The sequence below is a fragment of the Salarias fasciatus genome, chromosome 16, assembly GCF_902148845.1.
Source record: "Salarias fasciatus chromosome 16, fSalaFa1.1, whole genome shotgun sequence".
NCBI lineage: Eukaryota > Metazoa > Chordata > Actinopteri > Blenniiformes > Blenniidae > Salarias > Salarias fasciatus.
In genome coordinates, this window is record NC_043760.1 from 21424932 (window position 1) to 21435834 (window position 10903).

Sequence of the window (10903 nt, forward strand, 5' to 3'; positions counted from 1 at the left end):
CGATGAGTAAAAGCCATTCAGATTTTTTTTTTTACACATTCTCACTACTCTTTTGTAATGCTGTTCACTCCAGAGAGATAAAACATTATATATTCATGTTTCCATTATGTTGCACAACCAAGGCTGAAGTTTCCACTTGCTCAAGTAACTTTGAGGAACTGTGAGCTTCAGTGACTGCTTCCCTTTTCAGGATTTTATCCTGAATTGCACATCTACATGTGAAACATAGAACCTCGCCACAAAAGCAAACACTCCTGAACATCAGAACAATTTCTCTTTACATACACATTAACTCGCATCTTTTATTAAACCAACAAACGGCATCCACTGTCTTGCAGGAAATCAGTCTCAGAGCGGATATGAAAGAGTCCGAAGAAACAAAACGAAAATCATATTTTAATAATTTCTGTAAAACAATCCTTTGAGTAAACATACAGCTTGTCATTAATGATCCTTTTGACAGCTTGATTTTCTTTTTTTCCTTCTCACTGAGCTCAAACTGAAAAACAAACTCCTGGACATCATGTCATGAATGCTGAAGCAGGTGTGGTCACCTCTGTGACCAGCAGGGGTAGACGTTGGACTTCAGACGCTGCTTCGCCATACAGCCGGTACCCCTTTAAATGTTTACACATTTCAAGTCCTTTAGCTGTATTTGAACATGGATAAATACACTTTATATATATATATATATTTTTTATAGACAACAACAAGAATCTATCCGAATAACCAACATCAAAACTTTCAAATATGTAAACAAGGCGATACGACTGGCGATAAGAGTTTTGTGACGCTCAACAGAAACGGAGGATACATTTTTAGAATCGGCTGCAAGGCTGATCTTTACTCACCGAGCAAACTGTTGACCAGTTTGATCGCTTCACAATCTGAAATAAAGTTTGGTACCATAAATACACTTGTTAGGCTTTTCTTTCCTCCATATGCAACCGATTTAAAAATGTATCAATGTTCTGAAAGAAAAAAAAGCCACAGCTCCAAGCAGTGATGTGATCGAACAGCGAACATTAGCTTGTATTGTAAAGGCTAAGAGAGAGAGAAAAAAAAACGGTTCAGAAATTACCCAGTGAAAAAGCAGACTGAATCGGCTTTGTGGGGAGCAAAACGAAAAAAACACAAGTCAAGGTTGAGAAAAAAAAAGCATCTTTCATTTTAATCTGTTCAAAGATGGGATTTTTCCACTCACTTGGATACAACAAAATTCAAACATTACTGTATCATTTAAAACATATCTATAGATGTAAAAAGAGACGAGGAGAGACCGCTTCAGATCCAATGTTGATGTACTATTACTAGTCAGTTAAAATAAACAAAAAAAAAAAAGCATGATCACATTGAGAGAAAAAAAAAGACATGAAGAAACTACCATGAGATCACTCATATCTCACAGAAAAAAGACCTGCGTGGGCTCGCGCCAAGAGGAAAGACGGTCAATACCGACCTGCGGAACAAAAGACGGTGATTAGAAGAAACAATGCCACATGGCTTCTAAATCGTAGTAAAAAAAAAACCCAATCAATTTGACTGATTGTGAAAAGTACTTACGGGGAGAATAGGATCGTGATCTGGATCGAGACCTGTAAGGCCCTCTGTAGTACGGAGACGGGGATCGCCTTCTGAAATGACACAAAACAAGCAGGATTTTTTAATTTTTGGCCATTCCTCTCAGATTCATGGAGTAATATACCAAGCAAACAAATGGGGGAAAAAAAAAAAGGAAAAAAAAACATGGCAGTAGACTATGGTTTAAAGTTGGAGACGGTTACCTGTAAGATCTGTGGTACTCCCTGTCGTCATAGCGATCGTAGCCACCTCTGTCGTACCCGCGATCGTAGCCACGGTCATAGTCGCGGGAGTAGCGACGAGGGCCACTGGGACCACCTCCGCCACTGAGAAAGACGGGATCAGATTTAAAAATGACAGCCCCTCAACCAAAATCTGTCTGTTCTCATCACCACACTGAATTAAATGTCAACTTGTGAATCAACACTCAGTTCAGGTATTTTCAAGAAGCCTTTGAATTTTCACTGGTGTCAAACATTTTTCTCCCTCTTTGTTTGGCTCAATAGACGCAAAAGCGCCTCGCCGACTGAAACCGAGCTTCTTGTTAACCCATCTAATTATTCCACACAAGCGGCCTTTGTTAAGCTTCAGTCAACTTACTATGTGGGCCGTCCCATGTAGATTCCAGGGGTCGGAGTGTGAGCTCTTTTTGTGATGGAGAAGTCCACCCTGATTCTTCGCCCGTCCAGCTCCATGCCATTGGCCCGGTCCTTTGCCTGATAGTGGATGAACAGCAGACAGGATCAATTTATAAAAACCAGCTCGATCAGGGATTTCATTAAAGATTTGATCCTGCTACTCCCGCTCCGTTACCTCATTGGCATCATCGGTGTTCTCAAAGTAAACAAACGCAAAGCCCCTGGAGCGCCTCGACTGCTGGTCATACACGATGCTGACGTCCGCCAGGGGGCCGTACTTGGAGAAGACTTCCCTCAGATCTCTCTCTGTGGTGTACAGGCTCAGACCGAACACTCCCAGGCAGCAGTTTGGATCTGGATTAGCCTGGAATTTCGCAAATATCAAGATTCGATTGTGAACATTTTCCGATACAAGCAGAACAATTATTGCCTCCTCAATTACACATGTGCTCAATTAGTCAGACACAGTTGTAGACTTTCTATAAAGCTTTCAAGATGATCCAGAGCTTTAGAATCCCTGCATTGGAATTAAGAAAGAAGCTAATGCTCGAAGTCTCTGTCCAATCGAGTAACTGGACTTACACGATTGCCGATGTGCCTGCGGCGATTGGACATAGGCGAGCGACTGTGGCTTCTACGCCGCCGCTCACCGCTGTAGGACCTACTGCGAGACCGGCGGCGATAGGACCTTGAGCGAGACCGAGACCGGCTATAGTGTCTGCGTGAGCCACGGTGGGAATGGGACCTGCGGACACAGCAGAACTTTATTTAGCCTCTCGTGGCAGTGACACTCAATAGGACCGCTCATCGGCCGGGAATGGACGGTGACTCACCTCGACCTGGACCGAGACTGGGACTTGGAACGGGAGTGGTGGGAGCCTTTTTTTGAATGAGCGGGCGAGCGAGCCGGGGAGCGGCTCCCCGACTTCCCCGAGCCTCGACTCGCGCTCCTTGAAGCGGAGCGAGACTCCTGAACAAACCACACACACCGACAGACATCTCATCAGTGCCATCAAGGTGATGGAGCGGTCATCCAAAAAATATTTCAACATGTTATTGATTAAAGATAGGGAAGAGTACAAGAAAAGAAACTGAATTTAAGACATAGACTTACAAATGAAGGTTAATACTAGTTTATGTAGCCATGAACAGTACGACAAAATTATGATTACATTTATCAATACAATCAAATAGACATGGTGGAAAAATAGAAAATTGTAAGTTGTTAAATAGATGTGGAAAGGTTAAATTTAATGTGTAGTGTATTTAATAACAAAGACATGCACGCTTTGACAAACAGATCAGAAATTTACTTAGCGCAGTGACCTTATCCAGATAACTTCCTTAACTTCATTTCTGTAACTTCATTACTTCACATTATTCTTCTTTCTTCAATTGTCTTACTTCTTCTTACTTCCCCCATTTCACACAATGCCCACACTTCTTCCCTCGTCATGATTTAGCATGCATTGAACATTTCAGGTTCACACACGTGAGCTTCATATTATAGACAATAAAGTGGACATGAGACTTCTTCCACATTTTCTTCGTCCAACCTTAACCTTAATGAAAAAGAAAAGGATGAAGAATATATGACTACAATTAAAACGGCACGCTTAATCAACTTTGATGAGTTATTGTTATCTTATGACATGAATGGGAACGTTCAAGACCACATTATACAAATTATCAGAGTTCAGCTTTACAGTTATTTCACGTTCAGTGGTTCTTCATTCATTATGTACCAAAAGCCGCTTCAAATCAAAACTGCATGAAATATCAAACATGTGAACAATGAGAAGAATAAACTGGATTAACAATGTGGAAAAAAAAAATGCTGCAAAAACCTTTTGGCTATAAAGGGAAGGCAAATACCCTTAGCTATCATTGTTGGAAAAATAAACTAAACATAAATGCTTCCATTTGTTGGTGGATGTGATGTAGTACAAAACCTGCCGTTACGCGTGCCTTTACTAAGATCATAATGCTCAGTTTTAGTTGAGATGTCAGAGGTTTTATTTGTCTTCATGTTCTATTTTGAGGTTGCAATCTACAGAGCTGTTGAGCTGAACTGCATCATACTGAAGGTGAATTTAAAATATTTTGGCCACACCAGAGGATAATAACATTACAAACACCGTTTGTAATGAGGCAGAGAGCTCAACATCGCAGCAAACCACAACCTCAAATAAAAAAAAAAACAACAACAACAACAACAAAAAAGCCTCTGAATTCCTCAAGCAAAAAAAGAACATCACCATCTTTGTAAAGGACAAAGCAGTTGTAATAGACCGTATCATCTTTTATTTCTAAAAATACAGTTAAGTCATTATCGTTGAATTTTTTTTTCTTTTCCACTGTATTTTATGTCAGGCACCTTCAAAGGCATTCAAAGTACACTAAACCCTTGAATTTGATCCAAAGCCAATCAACAGAGTCTTAATTTTCACACCAGGCTCAATAATATGTCCGCTAATGAAAACTCAACCTCCAGATGAAGCTGCCATTCATTTGTATTGAGCACCTTCAGCAATGCATCAAACAGACCTGAAACCTCGAGGCCAAAACTACAGAGGTACAGTATTTTACTTTTACATGCTCTACAAAAAAAAAAAAAAAAAAAAAAATACATTTAGGTTTTGTGAGACACTGAAGCAAACATATCTCTAGTATCGGAATCAGTGACATCCTTTTCAGATTCACAAAGAAGAAATTAGACTTTGAATGGCTGATGTCAAGTGCATCAGATTGAAATTTAAAACATTCTGTTATTTGTTGCACAGACACTTCTGACGGGGGAAATGCTGCAGGCCAACTCTTTATAAAATAAAAAATAAAAAAAAATAATTATTGTTTAGGTCTGGCCTCAAAAGGTAAGATTTGCTGAATGCATCTTACACAACAGAGCTGTCAGTGCTTATTTCAAACCACAAAAAGTTGGCCTCATTTTTTTTTCTTTTTTCTAAGATGCTCTGTCAAGCTGGTTGGATCGCCAGACTAGTTTTCTAAAATGCTGCTACACTACCAGCTTTAAATAGACATGTACAACTGAGAGTGCATTAATACAAATGAAATGAAGCAGTCTGGAGGCTGTTCAATTCATACAAGTACTTCCCCGCATTAACGTTGATATTTTTTACCTCAAAAATGAGACGCAATTAAACGACAATTCTGCTGCTACATACAGTGCATCTGGAAAGTATTCAATCTTCTTCACTTTTTCAACATTTTGTTATGTTGCAGCCTTATTCCAAAATAGAAGAAAATATTGTTTCCTTGAAGCCACTACTTCATTATCTTGGCTGTGTGCTTTGGGATGTGAACCATCAACCCATTCTGAGGCCCTGAGTGCTCTGGAGCAGGTTTTCACCCAGAATGTCTGCGTACATCACTGAATTCATTTTTCCCTCTATCCCTCCAGTCCCTGCTGCTAAAAACACATCCCCACAGCATGATGTTGTCACCACCATGCTTCACCATTAGGGATGGTCAGAGCAGAGTGTCTTGTTTCTCAGGGCCTGAGAGTCCTTCAGGTGCCTTTTGCCAAACTCCAAACAGGCTTTCATGAGCTTTTTACTGAGGAGGGGCTTCCGTCTGCCCACTCTACTAAAATGGCCTGATTGGTAGAGTGCTGCAGAGACGGTTGTCCTTCTGCAAGGCTCTCCCATTTCCTCAGAGGAATGCTGGTGTTCTTTCAGAGTGACCATCAGGCCCTTGGTCACCTCCCTGGCCAAGGCCCTTCTCCCCAATTGCTCAGTTTGGACGGGTGGCCGGCTCTACGAATAGTCCTGGTGGTTCTCGGAGGTCTACAGACCATTCTTTGGACTTTGTGGCTTTGTTTCTGCTCTTGACATGCACTTTTAGCTGTGAGGCCCCGTACAGACAGGTGTGTGCCTTTCCAAACCAACTCTAATCAACTGAATTGACCACAGGTGGAGTCCAGTTAATATGTAGAAACAGGATGCAAATGAGCGCAGTTTTGAATGCCATAGCAAAGCGAGGGATATTTATTTACATGTGATATTACAGTTCTTTTCTTTTTTAGATATTGTTAAAAAAAACACTTATTCACTTCGACATTATGGGGTATTGTTTGTAGAAGAAAATAAAGTATTTACTACATAATGGAATAATGCTGTAACATAACATGGAGTAAGTGAAAGGAATCGAATCCTGGATGCACTGTAAATATAATATGTTTAATTGATTATGAAATAATCCGATCAGTTTTTACGAAGCTCTGGTGCACAACTTTTCCTGCAGTATATGTGCTTTAAAACGCCTAAATTAAACGAGTAGGGTTTAATGGAGCTCTGAAAAACATGCATTAGACGGGGTGGTGCAAATTGAAACTAACAGACGTACAAACGATCTTATCTTGTACAAGGTTATTGGCCAATGCTGTTATATTTAACGCAAATGTAATCTAAATTAATCATAAAATTCGTACAGAGACCGAATTATTAATCGCCTGCGTTGACAGCTTTGGGTAAAATAAGAGTATTCGAGCTGCACCAGCCCCGTTCATTCAGACTCCAGGCCTGAGGCCTAGCTCCCGCAAAACAAGCTAGCTTTATCCACCGCGCAAGAGGCTGGCTTTATCTACGACTAACGATGTTTATCAGGTGTCTAGAACTACAAACAAGCGGCATTATTGGGTTTATCCGAATTCAATATTGCAAAATGAAACAAAGAAATAGGTTTCGACTGGTGAGTGCAGCTAGCAAGCTAAGCTAAACAGCATTACGTTACAGTTTATGCAGCATAAAAAATAACAATTACTCAACATAATATGGACAGTACTAAAAGCTACAAAGCATCAAAGCGAATACATACCCGGCCTTTGTCGTTATCACTCATTTTTTTAGTGACAGTGAGCGTATGAAAAACAACAGAACTACCAGCCCGCTGCTACCAGCTAAAGCTAGCTACATGTGCAGTGGCGGGTGAGTGTGGCTGTGGACGGTGGCTCCTCCCTCCGCTCCTTCCCGCGGGACTGTGGAGGTTAATCCTACAGACCTCACAACAATTCCCTTTAATCAGCCGAGCCACTTTGTATACATTTGTAGAAAACGCAGTAATCAGCCATTTTTAATTTAGCACCAAGAGCCTGTCGGGTGTGACATGATCTTGAATAATGCAGATCTTTATTATTTTCCCAATTACAGTGACATTTCTTACTAAAACGGCAGCAGCGACCCAAAACAACCTGGTGTGAGGGTAGACTTTGGAATTATAACGCACCCTGCTGTGGGAAACAGCCAAGAGACATGGATAAAGACCCCCACACACCCTATGGAGAAGGAAGACAAGCAGGCACAAAGCACCATGACTTGTGGTTGTGGTGTCGGTCTTGCAGATGTTTCCCTCTTTGTGGTCATTGTTCACAATCTCCTTTGAGTCTCATGTTAGAGATGATCTGTGACTGCACTGTGTTTCCTTCAAGTAATTTTGAATTGTTTAGTTGTTTTCTGTGTTTCTTTGTTTACTTTGAGTCTCAGGACATCGCTTAGTCGGTTTGTCTCATGTACACTGATCATTTTACACCCCTTTGTTTATGTCTTTGTGTGCCTCTTGTTGAGAGATTCTTTCTTTTTGGATTATGCTGTGTTTTCCTGCCAGAGACCTTCCGACCTCTCCAGCCCTGTCAGTGTGCTCATGCAGTACTCATATCCATGGACTTCATATGTGATCATCGCTGACCAGCCTGCATGAGATCTATCACACATTATTTCCATCCATCCATCTTCTATACTGCTTTATCTTGCAGGGTCACGATGCGTGGAGCCATTTCCAACTATGGGTGAGAGTAGGGTACACCCTGCACATGGCACCGAATGTCCAGGATTGTATAGATTCGATTGTATCTACTTAATAACAAGATATGTATATTTAAGTACTAATTTGCTGAACTCCAAGGTTAAGGCATGCAACTAGTTTAGGGAGAAAAGATGACTGTGTTGTGTGATCTGTTTGGCTCGTCATTTACACAAACTTTTCTAAAACCATCTGACATTTTAGTCAGCGGTATAAATATTGAGCAAAGTTAAATTCTGTTAATCTTTGGCCCAACACAGCAGTTCCGGTTTTCAGGTGGCCTCCTGGAAAAATTAAATGCCCACCCCTGATCTAACTGGATTTTAATCAACTTTCACCCAATTCATTTTTTGGTGGCAATTATTCATTAGTCATTCTGTCAAGGTTATCGCATTTATCATTTTCATACATATACAAAAGGAAAAGGCTTGTCAGTTTGAAAACTTATCAAGATGCTCCGCCTGAAAGCAATTTCATAAATACCGCACAGTGATAAGGAAAGATCTTATTTTAAATCCATTTCTGGAAAGAAAGATACAATCAAAACAGACCATTAGTCTCACTGGTGTGCTTTTTTAAAATTTTTTATTATGAGTGCAAAGTAAGTACGAAGGAGGCCGATAATGAAACAAACTGACCGGATGCAATGATCTACAAGATGTCAGTTCCACATGACGGACTGGTCAGTCTCATGTCTGGCAATTTATCAAGAGAAGCAGCAGTTTTATTCTTAGGCAGTTACATCATCCCTTTACAATTCCTTTAGCAGATTAGGTTTGAAAATGAATAAAAACAATCTAAAGATATGTACTAGTCATTGTGATGTCTGAAAACCATACTACAGAAACACCCACTCTGGACTATTTCCCACATCTGGCAGGATGTGACATGCTGAATCCATTTACTCAATTAGCACCTGTAGCAGGAAACACAGATGCAATGACATCAGTTATTTAGACTTTTAATCCCCAGCTGTCAGTGTCTGTATGAATTCACGTACCACAGTTATATAGCACATTTATCTTGTGTAGATCAAGTCCGCTCGGCCCATCTCGCTGGCCAATAGGAATATAGGGATCAGGCTTTGGGATAATCGTTGGACCACCATCTTCAGAGAAGGCATATCTGAAAGGATGAGGTGTACAGCAATGATGAAGCATGGAAAATAAACACTTAGGTTGCATCTCAGAGCAGCTCACCTTCCATAATGCATCACAGAGCCGTAGTCATACGGGCTGTTCAGATTGTTTGTCACCTGTTTCCTGAAGTTGTGCATGTGGTCTGTTAAAGCAAACAAAAACAATTCAATCCGGCTCAGGAAAAGATTTTGATAATTGAAATTTGAGAGGCGATTGTTTATTCCAACCCGGCATGATGTTTTTCCACACAATCGAGACGTAGTGGTCTCGGTCTGAACGAGATTGCTCATGCACAAAGCCAAGGGCGTGCATCAACTCGTGGGCCGCCACCCCTGACCACATGCACCCGGGAGTCTGCAGTGACAGGGTCTGGCTTCCTCCCGTCTGCCCCAGAAATGACCAACAGCTTGGGGGTAGAGGGATTACAAAAAAAATGTATTCAATATGATGTTACTGTGCAAAAACCACATCACAAAAAGACCTAAATGGGAGTCACGCTCACCCATATCGAGGCTGAATATCAAGGAAGTTGGCCTCGTGCGTGCGTTGAATAAATTTAACGCATGTTCCAGAAGAAATGTCCTGCATCCCAGTTTCTATGGTGATTCTGTCCATGTCATCTGTTGTAAAAAAAAAAAGAAAGAAAAAAAAAGAAAGGAAATATTTGAATTCAAGAATATAGTAAACCGCATTTGTAACACGTTTTGTGTAAAATTCTTACCATAGATGGGCGACATAATGTAAGGCACATACACAAATCCATCCACTGATTTGGACCACAAACAGGCGTTCCCAGGGCAGTTTATGGCACTCCTAACAAATGAAACGGCAATATCTCCATCTCTGATTGATATTCCTCTGGGGGCTCGGAACTCTGATGAGAAATTTAACATTTGAGTAAAGTTCACAATAAGATAAGGAGTTGAATAAGAACAAGGATGTTTTTTTTATTTACTTACTGCGATTGACTTCCAGGATTTGATCCATTGCATTGATGTCATCGAAGTCTGGCATTTCATCTGAAAACGAAACAAAGATGTATTGAAATGTCTTCTTCTACCCAAAGACCGTGTCCTGTTGTTTGAATGCGCGATAAAGTGAATAATAATAAATTCTTTCAAGAGCTCACCTGAGTATTTCCTTTTCAACCTCACTTTGCCTTCCTGAACGCCTGTAGAATTCTGTCATACAGAAATCCGTCTTAATATATTTTCCCTACAAGCATATCAAGATTGAAAGGGGCATTCTGGCATTTTGAGTTATTTCCCAGCGGTACTGACCTTAACAGGCAGCGTGCTCGCCTGTGTTAACAAGCCAAACAAAACACCCAGAAGCATCATGGTAGCACACACGGCCATGGCTGTGTTCGAGACTGGCTCACCAGCTCCGGTCCACAGTCCTTCAGTGCTGCAGTGCTCGCTTCACCCCTCAGTCTATATATTCCCGTTTCTCCTCTGCTGCTCTGCACTGATTGGATCCCTGCTCTGTGAAGAAGCATGATTAAGACCTCTCATCATGCACTGAGTGTAATTTACTCAAGTCCACGACTGATCCACAACAGGTGGTCCCCATTGCTGACCTTCACTTGTGGCCTGTAGTTATTGCACAGGAGATTCAGCACTTTCAGAAATGAGACGCTTAAAAGTGTTGAGCTGTTGTATGGCTTGTGCTGCATCTCAGCATCTACTATCGGGAGAATAACTGTCCACCCAGTCCCAACAGACCAGC

At 41.0% G+C, this 10903-nt stretch overlaps 2 protein-coding genes across 3 annotated transcripts; both read right to left on the reverse strand.

Moving 5' to 3' along the window:
* Positions 1-376: 376 nt before the first annotated feature.
* tra2b (transformer 2 beta homolog) lies at positions 377-7179 on the reverse strand. Of its 2 annotated transcripts, none has more exons than XM_030111139.1 (8): positions 7056-7179; positions 3053-3189; positions 2802-2964; positions 2395-2583; positions 2182-2297; positions 1785-1907; positions 1564-1631; positions 377-1459 (listed from the first exon to the last, which is right to left on the reverse strand). In XM_030111139.1, the coding sequence occupies exons 1-8, from the start codon at positions 7077-7079 to the stop codon at positions 1449-1451; spliced, it is 831 nt and encodes a 276-aa protein (XP_029966999.1). In that variant the 5' UTR covers positions 7080-7179; the 3' UTR covers positions 377-1448. The 2 variants fall into 2 exon arrangements, with proteins under 2 accessions (XP_029966999.1, XP_029966998.1); XM_030111138.1 differs by having other exon boundaries at positions 1564-1634.
* A 1762-nt stretch (positions 7180-8941) lies between these two features.
* Positions 8942-10544, reverse strand: hce2l1 (high choriolytic enzyme 2-like 1). Its single transcript, XM_030111211.1, has 9 exons — positions 10456-10544; positions 10305-10356; positions 10135-10194; positions 9897-10049; positions 9678-9795; positions 9403-9581; positions 9236-9317; positions 9037-9161; positions 8942-8952 (listed from the first exon to the last, which is right to left on the reverse strand). The coding sequence occupies exons 1-9, from the start codon at positions 10531-10533 to the stop codon at positions 8942-8944; spliced, it is 858 nt and encodes a 285-aa protein (XP_029967071.1). The 5' UTR covers positions 10534-10544.
* Positions 10545-10903: the final 359 nt, after the last annotated feature.

Bases quoted from the DNA above. Each gene is read 5' to 3' on its own strand.
- hce2l1 (XM_030111211.1), bottom strand. From the start codon at position 10,533: ATGGCCGTGTGTGCTACCATGATGCTTCTGGGTGTTTTGTTTGGCTTG. The intron at 10,195-10,304 runs GTGAGCTCTTGA...TTTCGTTTTCAG, and splicing joins GTTGAAAAGGAAATACTCAG to ATGAAATGCCAGACTTCGAT. The intron at 10,050-10,134 runs GTAAGTAAATAA...ATTTCTCATCAG, and splicing joins AATCCTGGAAGTCAATCGCA to AGTTCCGAGCCCCCAGAGGA.
- tra2b (XM_030111138.1), bottom strand. From the start codon at position 7,079: ATGAGTGATAACGACAAAGGCCGG. The intron at 3,190-7,055 runs GTATGTATTCGC...TGGTTTGTTCAG, and splicing joins GTGATAACGACAAAGGCCGG to GAGTCTCGCTCCGCTTCAAG. The intron at 2,584-2,801 runs GTAAGTCCAGTT...GCGAAATTCCAG, and splicing joins GCAGGCACATCGGCAATCGT to GCTAATCCAGATCCAAACTG.